Raw genomic sequence first — 17,682 nt, forward strand, 5'->3', positions numbered from 1 at the left:
CAACCAGCCCAACCAGATTTGCGCTCCAAGGCGTAGCTGCGGCTACACGCATTTTGTATAGCCTAAAAAAAGGTGCAGTGTGAAATAAGTTTTTGTGCAGCTGATCATACGGGATTTAGTCAGGAGCGAGGTAGTTTCTAAAAAAGAAATAGAAGGGGAAAGATAAAAAGAAATAGAAAATGAAGACAGACACTGGTTCCTTTCAAACCTTCATAACCTTATACTACTAGTCAGAGCCTTTTCTGTAAAAAACCAGGGGCCTGTACTCATATACGTATTGATAAAAAGTAATGCGGGTGCCAACACAAAATAGGCAGCAAAAAAGAGGTGCAGGGACTCCAGACTGGGGAGTACTGTCACACAAAAAAGCCTTGCTAATAATATATTATGGAACAAATTACTTGACAAATTTGGGGACAGGCAGTGTGCGGGCTGCTTGTGCAGTAGGGAAAAAAGCTTAGAATAAACCCTGCTGCACCCAACAGAGAGAGGAAGAGTCGCTGATCGTGCGCCCTTTAACATGAATGGAGAAAAAGGGGCAGGGGCGGGAAAGAGAGGGACTCTTCTCGCCGCCTACGAATTTGCGCTGAAATGCTAAGCGGGAAGCAGAGCATTTTTAGAAAGGAATTTTTACTGGGTGTCCATTCCCCCCGCCCCCAAATAGCTTGCACTTGGAAGCCCCTCTGCCGTGCACAAGCCCTGACGTTTAGACTCAGGCGAAAGTGGTTCAAACTCCCTTTTAAAAAGTGTTTTAAATACAATCTTGCAAATGCATGTACTACACAAGTTACTAACCTAGCAACATTCTTACTAGCCTGACCACCCAACAGTCAATATCTATGAATGCAATCTGTGCATTCATATGAATCTGGGCCTGATGTGGCAGAATTCTTATGGAAAAAAGAACGAGGATATAGAGAACCAGACGCCACAGCGTACAGGGAAATATTTTGTTAAGTTTTTCAAAAAGACTTGTGGTTAGAACCCCAAGAATGTTTGTGTAATGTGGCCCTATGGTGTACTGATTTGATTAAATTTCACTTAAAATTCATACCTGTAGTCAGTGTTTCAGTGGCTTCTTGGTTCAGTGATTAAATGTTGTGTCAATTTGTGTCCAAGAGCGAGGACTGGGTGTCCATTTGGATGCACAACTATTAATTTAAAAATGCCTTAGTGTGAGGAAATAAACCGGCAGTAAGCAAGGTCCAGTGAGTTCCTATGTGTAAAGAACTCTTGCAAATGAATGTGAGCTAAACTCTTTCACTCATATGGGATTGCTGCAGTTTGCAAAATACTTTACATGTTTTGGGTACATCCTTAACAAACCTGTGTCAGTCCCATTTTATAGCTAGAGAAATAGAAAATGCTGGTCTACTTGTCTTCTTAGCCCAAGATAACAGATGAAGTGGAATATTAATTGTAGGAACTAGAAAAAACAGGGCTGTTGGAGTCAGTTGTTTCATAGAACTGTCAGATCAGTCAAGTAGTATCATGAGGAATACTGGCAGAAAGCCACATTCACTTTGTAATTTACAAAAAATACGGCATTTCTAGAGCGTTAACAATGTTAGTCTGCTGCAGCAAAAACAGCAGAATCATATATGCATGTTTACTTGTGAGTTAGTCTAACCGTGTTCAGTGGAGTTTATGCTCGATAAGAGTGCAGCCTAACACTTTTAATTTCCATCCAGCTTCTGGTTACATTACCGATATAGATACATACAGTACTTGCTGACTGACACATTTCTTGGATCTGAAGTAGTCAGTTTAGTTTGTGCTGTAATAAATCTGACACTTTTTAAAAGTGACACAAGGCACTCTTTTACTTGGTTAGAGCATTTAAGCATTTCAGGCTGCAGTCTTATACACCACTGAATGCAACAGGGCTTTACTTCTGAGTAGAGTAAGATTGCATTGTAAAGCTCATGGGTCACCTTGCAGTTGTCACCATCTCTCAGCCTAACCTGTTTCAAAGAGTTATTTTGAGGATAAAATGCTGTCCTGACAATGAAATAAATAATAATTAAGCAAAACACACTTTTACAAAGAAAGTTTTTATTTATACTTACAAAATGCAAAAAAAGTAACAAACAATTTATAAAAATTTTTCCACAGCAATACGTATTGTCAAAAAGAGAGGACTGAAGCATATGAAAAATCCCAGTGCAAAGGATATCTAAAATATTGTTCATATGTCATGGATTTCAAAACACATATAATGCAATAAACAGTTAAGATTTTAGAGAAAAGTATGTATTTAAGTTAAAAACATCTATACAGTTAACTTCCAGTCTTAAATGCCCAACTTCCATTTTTGCAGCCTGTTCCTCTCAATGTGGTTTGACACTAACCCTATGTAAATGTATAGACAAGTAAATCCAAGTGATTTCACAGGAACAAACTTCCACAATTAGGCTTAGGGTAGCATACAAGAATAGAAGGAGCCAATCTAAAACAAGCTGAGGCTATGAGCACACTAGTCGCCTACAGCAAAGCGTTTCCATTGGCCACACCTGGAGGGGCAACAGGTTGATCTGCCGATCAGTTGCAAAGTCTGTCTCAAGCGAATTAAAAAAATGCACTTGAGCTGATCACACCAGGTTTTACAGTAAAAAGGGGCAGGGGTTGACTAGCGTGTGCCCCCATTTTCAGAAAAAAGAGGTGGAAGTGCACTGGAACCAGCAGAACAGTAAATGTGTCTCTACCCTTATATTAAAGAAGAGGAAATAGCTTCACTAGTTGGATTATGCACTTATTGGCATCAGTGTTTACTTTTTAAAATTCAAAGTGCTGATTTCACATCTGTAGTAAATAAATCTTTCATTCTCCAAAATATGTTGGGTGGTATTCAATGCTAGACTTATTCAGAGTAGAAGGGTTTACTCTGACCTATAGTTGGATACTATCTATTGTCTCCCAACCTTCTTTGGAAATTGGATTCTAATTCAGCAAAGGCACAAATGCCAGATTTAAAGCAGATACTGCCAGTATAATAGGGCCAATTACATGCTCAGACTTTGCAGTGCTTGAATCAGGGTTAGTATTTTGTTATTTGGGGTGGCTATTTCAAAATTTCCCTCATTACCCACAGCCTGAGTTTTCTATGTGTCATATCTGCCTCACTGCTGATGACTACATTTTGGGGTAAGAACATGTGAGTAATAGGGATAGTTTATTAAAACGTTTTAAAAGAATAAACATTTTTAACCCCCTTCCTCTGAGTAATAGGGATAGTGTTCAAGGGAAGGCATTACTAATTCCAGTTCTTCTGGAATTAGTAATGCTATAAAATATAAGTTTTGTTATTTACTCTTGTGAAAAAATTGGGACACAAGCACTAATCAGCATTCATTAATTTAATAAATTTATTTAATTTAATCACACAGCTATTTGCTAAAATATTTTAAAAACTACTTAACTTTACAGTGTTATATTTATTAAATTTTAATACCATTTTAATAAAATAAGAATTTTTACAAGTTGCCTAATGCCATCCTGTGCTTAAACAATCAAGCACTCTAAAGATAATACCACAATGTCTAACTTCAGTCACTTGCTCACTTTGCAAAACCTTTATCATACGGCTTGCCACAGTGAGCTGTCTTCTGTTAATACTGTGCACAGCCAAAGAAAAGTTCACCTGCTTATTGTACAGGAAGTACAGACTCTTGTCAACAGGTCACATCAGCTATCCTGCCAATATGTTATTTTTTCTTGTTATACTGTACTTTGATGAACTTAGCAAGCTCAGGGGAGCAGATTCCATATTTTATTTTGCTGAAGAGAAACAAATAATCAGAGGAGATATACAGTAATTGGTCCCTTCATCTACTTTAAAAATGCCATTAGCATGCAAAGCTTTGTGAAAGTGCACTTTTTTTCTCACTAATTTTAAAATAGTTCCTAGCTTTTTGGGTGATGCAAGTAAGTAATGGTGAAAGGGGAGCATCTGCCATCCCTAGAATGAGAAGAAAACAGTTAGAACCACTGCAAGCACAACTGCCCAAAGAACAACACGGTTTGGTAGCACTTGTCTTTAAATGTCACAGAACCATGATTTTTACTAACACAGCTGTTCATCTGGTATATGCATTTGCATTTTATTCTGCATTACTATAACAGTCTGTAATCCTCTGCTCATCAGTATTTTGCACTATGTATATATACAAAGATAGACTAAGTTCTACATGGTTAGTCATTAGGCCTCCAGTCTTCCAAAGCCAACATTTAGATTTGGCTCTAAGGGTTTTAGTAACTTTTTTTCAAACTGTCTGTTATAGAGCTCTGGATGATTTCCAGCAAGGTGAGGTCAGTGCATGAAAGCACTAGAGCTGGGCTGGGGAACCTATGGCTCTCCAGATGTTGCTGGTCTACAACTCCCATAATTGGCCATGCTGACTGGGCCAATAGTTCCCTCTCCCACACTAGAGGACCATGAGTTAAATTCAGCCCCTGACGTCTTTTCAGTTGCCCCTTCTAGCATAATTCCTGAACCTTCTCCCCCATCATTTATTGCCTTCTCCCAACACAGGCATAGGGTTCTTTAACCCCCTTCGCTCCAGAATGAACAGCAACAGACGGTTCTGCATGAATGATACACTTCAGCTGCTCACTCCCTTGTGAGAGTCAAGCAATAGAACTCAAGTGCCTAAAGGGCTTTGAAAGGAGTTAAGAAATCATTTGCCTGCATCTTGACTTATGGCACAGCCAGTATAGCTCAATTCAGATCTTGGCACTTAGTTGCTGACAAGTAGAGCATATTTTGTCAGTTGTTGACAAGAAGATGTCATTAAAATTCCAAACCAATATTTAAACATGGAGAATTTACAAACAAGTTTGCCATTGGTGTTGTTGAATTGGACAACACAAAGCACTACACAAGGACCCTTGAACCACTGCTTCTATGACTGCTTATCCATACAGATAACTGTTTTAAATTTGTTTATATGTGACCTATTGTACTTTTATGTTTGACTGTAGTGCACCGCCCAGAGAGCTTCGGCTATGGGGCGGTATAGAAATTTAATAAAATAAAAAAATAAAAATAAAATAAAAACTATGTAGTAATTGCTTAGGTGTTCATTCTCAGACAGTGGAATACTTACCAGCAGGTGCGAGTGACTTCAGCGATTCTAAAAGATGAGGACTAGAAAACTTCACCATACATCTAAATGGTTCTTTATTTCTCAAGATGCCCTTTTCTTGTTCTTGTTCATTTCTGAATGCTGTCTCAAGCTGTAAGCCAAAACAATAAATGGGTTGGTAAAAAAAATGCTCTTCATTGTATAAAACAAACCAAATAATCAGTTTTACAGTTGAAAGTGCTCAAATTACTCCGCTTAATTATTAGCCAACAGATTATGACACTCTGGGTCTTGGCTTAAAATGATATGCTGGTTATTAATTCTCTGCTTTCAGAATTAGAATTATCCTCTCTAATACTTCCTTTTAGAAGAGCTTTATAGATTTTCTTTAGTGTCAAAGACTTATACAAATAAACTTGCCAAGTTTTTTATATTTTACAGTCCTATTGTTTTCAAAGCACCTAGGTTCTCTTGCTGTGGGTTGTATTCAACTACTCAATGCTAGTCCTACTCAGAGCAGAGCCACTGAAACTAGTAAATCTAAGTCAATCATTTCTATTAACTTCAGGGTGTCAACTTTGAGTAGGACAAGCATTGAATACCACCCTATATATTTATCTATCTTGTCCTGAGGAGAACTTGGTTAGCTGCCACTATCCAGCTCCCCTTGGTGATCCCCTCTCTCCCACCACTGTGACCACAGGGGCTTCTGAAGACCTCTCTTGCCTTCAGGGGGTGGAGAACAAGAAACAGCTTCTTCAATGTAAACAGCTGTTTTCTATAACCTTATACAATAATGTATTTATTTACATTTATTTATGTAACTTGTTTGTGAAAAGTGTCATGCCTGAAAAGTGGTATATAAATACCACTGGGTGAGATGCAATGGGGTGTGAGTGGGCATCTGTTTATATAATGGAGCTTCTCCTACGCCATGCCCCCAAAATTTGCTTCAGAGGGTTGAGGCAGCTCCAGAGCACATTTTGGGGGTAAAGGGGGAGCTTCAGGGCAAAAGGAAAAACAGAAGTCCTGTTGCACAAGCAGGCAGACATCACTGGTTGTTACCCTTATATAAATAATAAAATATAATAGTATATATATGAGAATACATTACATTCACAAAGTTAAAAATGTTATTCAGTAATCTCATTTATATCATGCAAACATTTAACAAGTAAACAATTTTCTCTTGTGAAATGTAATGAAAGCTGAAATTGACCAAAGTTAGTATCTCTGTGCTTGTATAAGAATAAAATTCTGGCCACTATTTTTACCTCATCCTCTATGTGTGTATTTCTTTTACTTTGGTTTGATTTCACACTTTGAAGTACAGTGCAAGGAGAGGGATGTTGGAACAGTATTTCTTTGCATTTCCTCTGAAGTCTACTTTTTGTTTTAAAAGTAACGTGTATACAGTGAAATGCTATCCTCTAGACATGTTATGTTCATTTTCATACACTGTAAATATTTATTCATACCCTCTGAACCTTAAGTTATTACTGGCATTAAAGAAAACAGGTTCAAGAAATGTGCATTAAAAATATCAGAGTGCCCCCCAGTGGCAGATAGGCAACAAGGACTAACATGTCCTCATTCATGTTTAACCCTCCCATCAACATATCTGCTGCAGTTTTGATTGTTACCCTCATTGCAGTAAGTTATATATTCTAATTTATTGACTCAGTATTCCTACAGTGATGGTTCCATTAAGAAAGCGTAGAAGTGACTTCAGTCACAGCCCATCAATTTGGCATAGTAGCAAACTGAGAAAGATACTTTAAATTTCAAGGCCATGACTCAGCAGTTACAATGCAGATGGAATTTCACTGTCTTCTGTGTGAGGGGAATGCTCTACATGCACAATGGAAAATCTCCATTTTATATGTGCGTGTGTAATAGTTCCTTTAATAAAAGAAAATGGAGAAGCACCACTAAGCCCACGGTTTTAGACTGTATCTCAAGAATGCTACATGTTGAAGCTCTTATTAGAGGGAACTCATGCACAACTGAAACAAATCAATACTCTTGCAATTAGAGCATTGAAACTGACTCTGACAGTTGGCTTATCTTTAGAAAATTACAGGACTCCCATGGAAAAAGAAACCTTAGTCAATTAATTGTATGAGTTTTAGGCTGCAATCCTATGCACACTTTCATGGGAAATATATCACACTGAACATGGGAATCTACTACTGAGTAAACGTATAGGGCTGAACTGTTAATAGATTAAATGTATGTATGAAATGAATACTTGTTTTGAGATGATGCACACACATCTTAGAAGACACATTCCTTCCTATATGAGAGAAAAGGTGGGAAAACCTCCACTGAGATGGTGCTTAAGACCAAGCTTAACAAGTTCTTGTTTTTAAAATGTTTTGCTTAATCTTCTTAGAAGCACCTTTTTCAGCTGAGCAAATGGTATTAATCAACTAAATCTACATAGTTAATTGACAAAATGTTGCTCCCAAGATAGCATTTTGTGCAAAAAATAATTCTATGCATACTTTGTAAGTGCCTATTATCTGTATTGCAGTGATGGAGAATTCTTATATTCAAACAGTAAATAAAAATATATTCTTTGGGAATTATAAGGTTATAATATTTCTAATAGTGTAGCAGTCATCTAAAAATCCTTTCCTTGATGTACTGTCTTCTCCTGCCTGCTAAGCTAAAATGCATGAAATGCTTGGCACAGCTTGAACTCTAAAAATATAAGGTAACGTAGAACACTGTGCTGAACATCTTGGTATCTCCAAGATGTAGGAAGAATTGCAATCGCTAAAAGGCTTAGCTCAATAGTGGGAGTACTCAGCTCATGTACTCGTATGTGAAGTTCTGAACTTTACCAAACTGACTAGAACGTAATGCAATGCCAATGCAATGTCTATGCAATACTGTAATACCTATGTAATACTGATGTGTAAACTCCTGATTCGTTAATGCTAATTTCTTCATCCTGAATTGTATAAAAAGTCTAGGCAAGCAGTACCATGTGGCAGTTCTCCAATCACGCAGAGGGAGACTGATCAAGTGTATGCTCGTCATCCAGTAAAGGCCTACCTTTTTGCGTCAAGCCTGTGTTCGGTTCCCTCAAGGACCCTCAGTCCAACAAACTACAAAATTCCCCGTCAGCAGAAATATGAATTAAATGTAACTTTACCTTATATTGTGCAAATTCTAGTTTTGGCTGAGGACCATCACCAAAGGCTTCCTGATTAATTCTCTGAATTCTCTCCTTTTTAAGTTTATCTTCCTGAATTATCCTTGGATCCACTGAAAGCACAGAACCATATAAAATTTCATGTAAAATATATCCTTTTCAAAGTGACATCCAGATCTGAACAGAATTCTAAAGACTCAAAGGCCATGATGCAACACAGACAAAGACATGCACTCTCAATCCACTGGGGTCAATGTACTTTAAGTATTGCCTAATTCTGAGCTGCACTGTACTCCTGCGATCCATTAACCCCATAACCGTCTTATGAAAAGTGAACAAGCTAGCACCAGAGAAAGTTATAAACTTGTACCTATGTGCTGGCTGACAAATATACTGGCCATTGCTTGATGAGCTTATAGAAATTTCTTTATTTAATTGAAGAGATTTATCTCCAAGCAGTGTACAAATGACACAACTTCATGCTGTGCAGGTACACAGAAGATATAAGCAACCCAAAATAGACGGCCGTGTGACAAGTGTGGTCCTCCGTACCTTCAGCAACAGCCAGAATTCTTATTATCTAAAGAAACTGTTTTGCTATAGAGGTTAAAACCAAGATAGCCACGGATGCTACATAATATCCATTCCACACTTGTAAGAAATCATTCTAGTGTGGCAGCACCAACTATTTGGAACTCCCTGCCTATTAACATTACGCAGGCATCATCGCTGTATTCTTTTGGGGGCATACTTAAAACTGGTTTATTTAGGCAAACCTGCATAGATGCTAATGTGTTTTAATTTTTTTGTCTGTTGCTGTTTTTAATTTTAAAATGTTTTTAATTACTTGTTTTTAACTTTTATTGATAATGTTTTTTGTAAACTGCTTAGAAGTGTTTTATAATCAAGTGGTATATAAATTTTAATAAATAACAGATACCTCTTTCCAGAGTGCTGTTTCTTTCTTGTAGAGGTCGTGGATGATCGGTTTGAAAGCTCTGGGAAGGGGGCGGAGAGAAAAGAATAACAGAATGTTATGTTAGCGTATTTTCATTTATAATGAGCAATTGTTGGAAACTATTCCGAGTTCACTGACTGAGGCCAGTTTGAATGCCATGGTAAACCATTAAATATGTTTTATCATGAACGCGTCCATCTGGGCTGTTTTGCTCATTCCTGCTAGTGCATGTAGGAAACAAGTCACAGTCCCTGGTTTAACATTACTAAACCACAATCTCAGATTTGCATTAGAAACCTCAACTTATTATTGTGGTTTGTTTAGAGCAAAACAAACTACAAACCTTGGTTTGGACAATAGACTAAGTCAGGGATTTTTTTTCCTTACCAGTGCTCATAGGAGCAAGGTAGGCATGATCAGCTCATGCGCGGCAAGACATAGCTTACCAAAATGTGCAAAAGCGGGCTAAGTATATTTTAGGAAATGTTCTGAAATATATCCTCTCCTATTTAACAGCAAAAGGGAACCAGTAATGATCTAAGTTGTTAGAGGAACACTTCTTGGTTACATACACATTTCTTTAGTCTAAACTGAGCTGCTATTCAGAAATGGAAAGTGCATGCTTGCAGTGGCCCGGTTAACAGAGCACACTATGCCAAACCTTGCCTTAGCAAGACTGTGTAAACATGCATATTCCTGGAATGGCACTCACAGCTATTTTGCTCCTCCCCAGTCTTTTTTTTTTTTTTTTGCCAAACTCTCTCTTCACTATTCACAAGCTGTAGCCAAGACCAAACCTTGGCTACAGTTTGCGGTTACTGGGCAGAGAGTTTAACCATAAGTCCCGCTTTGGATGACACGCTAAGCCAAACCTTGGCTTAGCACAACAGCAAAAAGGACCAAGGAGGAGCAACATGGCTGCAAGGTTTGGTTTAGCATGTCATGTGAACCAACTCAGTTGCTCCACTGGCATGTTTTGACGTTAAGTAACATCAGCAAGAAATCATAGAAATTCAATGATGCATCTAAAAGCAGAAAGTGGGAAACAAATTCTGTCCCATGTTACATTTATCTGTCCAACTCATTGGTACTGTATGTGAACTCATGAAAGATGACAATTTTCCTACCTCCTGCAAATTTTAGAGACAGGCCAAAAATAAACAACCCAAGATTTGACTTAGAGTAGTTAAGTAACTCACCTTGCTATACCGCTTAAGTACAATATCTTTAAGGGAGTCTAAACAACGACTTCGGAGGTCCATTTCATGGATATCATTGTAACTGGTAGCAACCAACAGGGCCTTCAATTGAAAATGGAGGCAATTGTTTAGTAGAAGTTGAAAGATGGTGGCTCTATTTTTCTTTAGAATTATTATTATTTATTTATTTATTTATTAGATTTGTTAGATGCCCATCTGGCAGAGATTAATCTGCCACTCTGGGCGACATACAACAAAACACAAATACATTCCATATAAAAACATAAACAGAGAACATTAAAATTATAATTTTATATTTACATTTGCAGATCATACATCTCTGCAGAATATCATATAATTGAACAGTAATTTCCACTGTTCAGTCATTCATTCTCCCTGTCTAAGTTTAGAAATTACTTTGAAGATGACAGAAAGATCAATCTTTACAAGACATAATGTATTTACCTGACAAAGCAATTGTATGCAGCTCCTATATATAGAGTTGGATATGAAGACATAGGGAGTCTGTGAATGGTAGACAACATAGGATGGCTTGTATTGGTTTGGTTTTGTACACTGTGTTCCCCATGCAATTCGAATCCAAATGGCATTGTCTTCAAATTCTTTAAAGCTGATAGTTACCTGATTAAAAAAAAAGGAAGGAAAATCGACATTGCAGTCTAGGTGCAGAAGCAAGCACCCAAAGCAGTGAATATGCTGCACCTGAAGGCTGAGACATGCTTGTTTCTTACAAGTATATTACAAGAGAAAGCAAACATATTGCAAACTACTTTAACACAATAGTTTCTATAGGCTATACAAAGGAGTAATGAGCTATGAATTATATCTGATCACCTTCCCCAATGTGATGTTAACATCTACTCATCACCAAGAATAAAAAAATAAGGATCACTGATAAATAGGCAGAAATCTTACCTAGTAGTTTCAAATTGCTATAGATTTAAATTATTTTAATATAGGATAACAAACAAAATATTTCAGAGAATTCTATGCATTTGCATTATTTATTCTTACATTTTTCAGAGCTGACTGAAGTCCTCTTTTAAACTTCTTTTTGAAATTTGCCAAGTCAAAAAAGTCACTTTCATCACCTGTCAAAAAAATACACCCTATTAAAATTTGCTTAATTTCAGACATAATTTGTATTATTTTACTTCAGTTATATAAAAAAGGCAAAGCAGTTTCTTATTTTTAAGAATGTTTATTCTGCTCTTCAGTCAAAAGAAGATTCTAAGAGGGGCTTCCATCAGGGTTACAATTGTATTTTACAGACACAATCCTCAGGATTGTACAGGCTGTAAAAACTATAGAAACAAAAGGAAAAGGGATTGGGAGGAAAGAAATAGGACTTGGGCATTGTTTTTTAGTTATTTAGTTCTTGTAATGACCAGCTGGAATGAAAGGAGTTCAAAGAGAGGAGGAGCCAAAAGTTGCTGGTCTTTCAGCAGAGCTCAGAGAGGTCCTACAGTGCCATCACTCTGCTTCTTCAATAGCCTGATGGAATGGCAGTGGTAAAAGATAGTTGAGGGAACTGCTCTTTCTCAGGGCAAGCTGAACTGGCAGGGCTTCAGATATGGTGGTGGATCCACCCCCCCCTTTGTTATAGTGCTCTGCTTATTTGATGGCAAAATATTTTAGGAGTATATCTTGGCCTATATATAGCCACCATTTTTATTTTTTAAAAAAACAAACCTGAGCTTTAACGGTCCACAAATAAAATCAGCAAGGCCTTGAAGATTTCCAGCAAGTTTCATGTTTTATAAGATAGGTCACATAATGGGCTGCTTTAAAGCGACCTTGTGAGGATGCAATATAGCCCGTGGACAATGTTATTATATAACACTTAACAGCGATATCCCCTTTAATATTTGTTAATATTAACTAGATGTTAAAACAGGAATCAGTTTGGTTAATGGTTAAGTACTTATTTAAAAAGAAAAGTCATGATTACCACAGTTAAGAGCAAACCATCTATTATAAGCAGAAGTTAAGTTTTGAAACAGTAGCAGGTAATACTTTCTACTATAATTCCAACATGAGAAATTTAATTTTACTATCTTCAGCTGCATAGAAATGGGTATTTCAGTTGCTTATATCATGCTTTTATATAATGTTTTAGATAACTATGAACACTGACCTGCTTCTCTAGTCATTTGATAAACTGTCCAAAGCTTTTTGTCTCTGTAAGTGTAGTTGTCTGAGGGAAAATGTTTTATAGTAAATAGCATTGCAACAAATTAAGTGCTTGTTAACATGATCAAAAGTCTGAGATTGTTATTATGAACTAGCAACTCTTGCCTACAAAATCCAGGAACTTCATATTTCAGCTGTATCCCCTTGCTGATTAGACAACAGTTTTGCTGTTTGTTACAAAAAGGTTGGCTACGTTTTGTATTCTTGGAAGCAGAACTCTATTCACTGCTCACCCTTTTTATAAATTATTAGGTTCTATGCAATAACGCTGGTGCCATCTAGCAGTTAAGAGCTTTACAGGGATAGAGATGTGTTTTTAAATATTAACAATAGCGGATTTTGTGGGAGTGGAGAGGAATAGAGGGTGGGGGAAACCAATGTATTTCTGAAAGATTTGTTCAAACAGCAGAATTACTGTGGTCTTTTGCCATCACAAAAATATGGCAACTGTATAAGACATAGTACAGATACATACTATTCTCATTAGCCTCATTCACACATAATGGAAAATCATAAACTTTGGTTTACTAAACCATAGTGTGCGCAACCACTCTCACTTTGCTTCACCTTCACGCAGCTACAATTTACTTTCCTAACAAGTAAAATTGTTAGCAAATTTTTATATCATCCCAATATATTTGCATAGGGCTATTCACAGCCAAAATTGCTTTAGGGTCCAAATCCAGCTGGCAAGTGACTAGTTAGTCATCTCTGTCTTATTGAAAACAGGATTTCATTTATAACAAACCTCTTACAAGGTCCACTATAAATAACAGCAATGTGAACATTTACTAAAGTACTCTATCAATTTAAGACCACAAAGGAATAAAATTTAAGTTTGACACATTCAAACTTGCATTTAGTTAGCGAGTTAATTAAAATGCAAATCAATAGTACTGTGATCCTATGTACATTTATGTGGGAGTAAGCCCAATTGTAAATAAACAATCAGAGGATAAGGCTGAAAAGAGCATTTCCTTATCTTGTTATAAATGAAATTCAAGCTACGTTTATACCATGTACTGCATAGAAATGAAATCTTTGCCTAGAAGTAACTACTTGCCTTGGGAATGTTCACTTGATACATATGATTACTGGCAATGGGTTGGAAAGGACTATTCCCTTCCCAAGACAGCACATAGGCAACCAGACCTAGTACCACTGTGTAATGAAAACAGTATGATTGATTTAGAGGAAGTAGGAGTGATCTGCTATCTTGTATTACTTAAAAAGTAATTCTTAAGATTTTTTTGTGGCTAATAACAATACATATACACACACACACACACACATATATATATATATAAGCATTTACTTACAAATTATGTCTAGATTTGCTGCATGCTTGATAGTTGCACAATTTTCCTTCAAAAAAATATGAACAATCCATGAACAAAGTTACACTGTACTATATTGGCTGAGTTTGAATGTAATAAGCCGTGGTCTAAAATAAACTATGGCTTTTTGTGAATGTGCTGGTGCACACTATTCAATCAATGTGTGTTAGTTCATACCTAGCAGTATTCTAGTGCTCTGGCTTGTTTCGTCCTGGTGTTGCACAGGGAAATGAGCAGATGCAAATGAGCAGAGTGCACCAGCACACTACTCATTCATGGTAAACCATGGTTTGTGAGCTTCATTTAGGAACTACCTCCCATTCCCAAGACTAGGTTCAGGAAGAGATTTTCATTTGCTCACACATATCTCTTCTCTGCACTAGAGGTAGAGGTACGGTACATACAAATATATATGTAATATTGAAATATAAATATAACATAGGTATACAGGAGGGCCCCGCTTCCCGGCGCTCCACTTCCCGGTGTTCCGCTAATGCGGCGGCTTTCCTCCCCTCTTTTAAAGCCAATTTTGCGTCATTTTTGTGTCATTTTCGTGCAACACGCCCCATTAAAGTCAATGGGGTTCCGCTTTATGGTGATTTCCGCTTTACGGCAAGGGTCCGGAACGGAACCCGCCGTATAAGCAGGGCCCTACTGTATAGTCAAACAATGGATCTGCTACTCAGCATCAGATTCCCAGAGAGAGAATGTCCTAAAGTCTGAAGCCATGAGGCACTGCCTTGCTGAAGTTCAGCAGGTCTGGTCACAGCCTAGACGAATGACTGTCTAGGAACAACATGTATGCTGCCCTTTATTTACCACAATAAATATCAAAGAGACTTATGTCACAAGAATATATTTTATGCAAATACCAATAAATTTGTTCAAATTTTACAATAATCTTTCCAACGCTTTTCTCACCTCACAGAGTTGAACTACTTCTTGGGACACATTTTCTTTTATCTGATGGATGTTTAAAGACTGGAGCTGTATCTCAGACAGAAACCCCCATGTAGCCAGCATTTTTGCTATTTCTGAACGTGGGATCCGTAGCACAGTTCTCCTAATGTATTCAGCTACTGTCTCATCCATAATGAAGACCCTTCAAAATAAAATAGGGATTATATTTTTCAAGGGATTACATTTTAGGATATGTTACACATTTAGGTGTGTAAGGTGTGCAGCAGCAGTGAAAACAGTAAATTCAGTGTTAAGAATTAGTATAAAAGAGGCTGCATACCCTTAGGCAAGTATTATAATGCCACTGTGTAAATATACATTGCACCCATGTTTGGTATACTGCATACAATTCTGACCTCAACTCAAAATGATATCACCCCTCCAACAACCTTAAAATAATTACAGGGTTGGAACACCTTCCAAACAAATGACAGACTAAAGCTTTTGAGGCTGAGGAGTTTTGAAAAGATGATGAGGATAGGGTAGTTAAGATTTACAAGATTATGTTGTTAAAAGGATGGACAGAGAAATTACTCTATATTTTAGCTATGTATTTCTAGAATTCAGGATGATCTGAACAAAAGATTGGCACTAGGTTCTACTCTTTATATTGCCTCTAGAAGTTATTATGCATGTAAGAATTAAGATAGATCCTTCCCCACCTGGGTATTTAACTTCTTATGTCAGGCCCTATTTACTTCTGGGAGTGGTTAGAAGACATGCTTGAAACATGCAAAATAAGAAAGGGTACAAGCATATGCAGAAAATGCCCTCATTAGCAGAAGTCCCCCACATCCCAAGCCATCCATTTGGATTAGTTTCTTGAATGCTTTCTGAATCCTTTTCCTTCTTTTGCTCTGTTTGACAAACTCATTGACTACATCACACTGGCTCTTTACTAATGCACGCTGCTTCAGAATACGCCAGAACAGAACAGGCTATATGCAGAGCAAATGAGTTTTAGCAATGCCCAATCTGGGTAAGTAGGTGGGGTACTGCAGCATTTGTAAATCTGTGTTGCAGAACCCAGCTGTCACAAACATGTGTCCCTATTACCATCTGTCAAACTCTGGACAGTATGTCTGAGGAATGTATAAGCATACAGATCATGTGTTTGTGAGGTGGTTAGAATATCAGATTAAGACTGGGGAGACCCAAGTTCAAATCCCCCATTCACCCATGAAGTTCAGAATGTGATCTTTGACTAGTGATTCTCACATCCTGCCTCATAGGGTTGTTGCGAGGGTGTTGTGAGGGTAAGCAAAAACTATGAACACTGCTTTGTACATAAAAATATATATAAAGTGGATCTGTGTCTAGCAAATACTAAAGACAAACTAAAGTGGATTCATATTTAAAATATTTATAAACTGCTCTGTTTCCAAAATTGGATCTCAGGGCAGTGTACAAAAAAGGTTAAAATTATAAACGCAATCAACAATAAAAAAAAATGAAAAGGAACAAAATCATTCAACTAAAAATGTCATGACTGAAAATGCTTGGCCCAATAATAAGGTTTTGATCAGGCACAGAAACCAATACGGTGCCCAGCAGGCCTCCCTCAGAAGGGCGTTCCGTCACTGGGGCATCACCACAAAGAAGACCCTCTCTTTTGTACATAAGTGAAGCATCTTGTCCCTGGGAGAAGAAAGAGAAACAAACTGGTGAGCTGCCACCATCCAGCTTCCAGGGGCGACCCCTGGGCCATCATAGGGGCTTGTGAAGGATCATCTTGCCCCAGGGGAGCAGAGAATAAGCCCCTGCAGTTTCTTCTAAACAAACAGGTGCCTTTCAATTTTATTGTAACATTTGCAAACGTACATGTATAGCAGATAAAACAAACAGCTAAACAAGCAACAGGGAGAAGGGCCTCCTCTGGATTGCAGCCATCATCATGCCCCAGCTGTGCATCTCCTGAAACCCATTTGGCTTCTGGCCTACGTTGGAAACTGCTGGGTTAAACAGATTTCAGTCCGATCCAGCAAAAACACTCTTATGCTTTGTTCTAATGGGGAAAGGGAAATTAAATGGAATGTCCTCATCATTCACGCTTCGCTGTGGAGCGTACTACATACTGCAGGGGTGGCCAACAAGGCGCCCTCCAGACTTTTGGAGTACAACCCCCATCACCCCCGACAACTGGTCGTAGAAGCTGGGGCTGATGGGAGTCCAGCAACATCTGGAAGGCACCACGTCGGCTACTGAGATGGCAATAGGCGTAACCCGGGTTCAAATCCCCACTCAGCCACGAAGCTCTCACTGGCCCCAACTTTGGGCCAGTCACTTTGCCTCTCGGCCCTAAACTACCTCGCAGGGTTACTGTTGTTGTGAGGACGAAATGGGAGGCCTATGTACCGTTGCCCTGAGCACCTCGGAGGAAAGAGCGGGATAAAAAGGAGAAAAGACTTAATAAAATGTACTCCAAAATATTGCCGCGCTCCGAAATGACGGTTATGTGACCGCTTCTTTCTGATGGAAAGAGAAAGCCTTCAGGTGCACGCCTCCCTTCACGCCGAGCTTACTTGGGCTTGTCATTCTGATCTCCGGCGTCCTGCCGCCGCCTCTTTGCCATCTCCTCCTTTCTCTCCTCAGTATCCCTTCGTGGCGCCCGCCATCCGCAGCAGTCGTCCAACTGTCCACTCAGCTTTGAACCAGCCAATCAGCTGCCGCCTTCTCAGCAGCCCAGCCAATCGCCGCCCCAGAGGTGCCACGCGCCCTCTAACGCCTCTCCTCTCGTATTGCTATCAGGCCTGCTTTCGTTCTTTGG

At 38.3% G+C, this 17,682-nt stretch overlaps 1 protein-coding gene across 2 annotated transcripts; it reads right to left on the reverse strand.

The window, feature by feature from the left end:
• Window positions 1-2,113: 2,113 nt before the first annotated feature.
• On the reverse strand, window positions 2,114-17,680 carry CENPN (centromere protein N). 2 transcript variants are annotated; one of them, XM_061594556.1, is made up of 11 exons: window positions 17,438-17,680; window positions 14,877-15,057; window positions 13,938-13,983; window positions 12,563-12,622; window positions 11,440-11,516; window positions 10,870-11,046; window positions 10,405-10,506; window positions 9,188-9,245; window positions 8,248-8,360; window positions 5,106-5,235; window positions 2,114-3,958 (listed from the first exon to the last, which is right to left on the reverse strand). In XM_061594556.1, exons 1-11 carry the CDS (start codon window positions 17,485-17,487, stop codon window positions 3,846-3,848), a joined length of 1,107 nt encoding a protein of 368 aa, XP_061450540.1. In that variant the 5' UTR covers window positions 17,488-17,680; the 3' UTR covers window positions 2,114-3,845. The 2 variants fall into 2 exon arrangements, with proteins under 2 accessions (XP_061450540.1, XP_061450541.1); XM_061594557.1 differs by lacking the exon at window positions 17,438-17,680 and adding an exon at window positions 17,336-17,408.
• Between the last annotated feature and the right edge of the window lie 2 nt (window positions 17,681-17,682).

The sequence above is a fragment of the Rhineura floridana genome, chromosome 13, assembly GCF_030035675.1.
Source record: "Rhineura floridana isolate rRhiFlo1 chromosome 13, rRhiFlo1.hap2, whole genome shotgun sequence".
NCBI classification, from domain to species: Eukaryota; Metazoa; Chordata; class Lepidosauria; order Squamata; family Rhineuridae; genus Rhineura; species Rhineura floridana.

What these genes read in the sequence shown, in the direction of transcription:
- CENPN (XM_061594556.1), bottom strand. Translation starts at nt 17,487, where the DNA reads ATGGCAAAGAGGCGGCGGCAGGACGCCGGAGATCAGAATGACAAGCCC. An exon ending in AAGTAGTTCAACTCTGTGAG is followed by an intron (nt 13,984 to 14,876) that starts GTGAGAAAAGCG and finishes ATTTTTTTGAAG; the next exon opens with GAAAATTGTGCAACTATCAA. An exon ending in TTCAGTCAGCTCTGAAAAAT is followed by an intron (nt 11,047 to 11,439) that starts GTAAGAATAAAT and finishes TTTTTTAATCAG; the next exon opens with GTAACTATCAGCTTTAAAGA.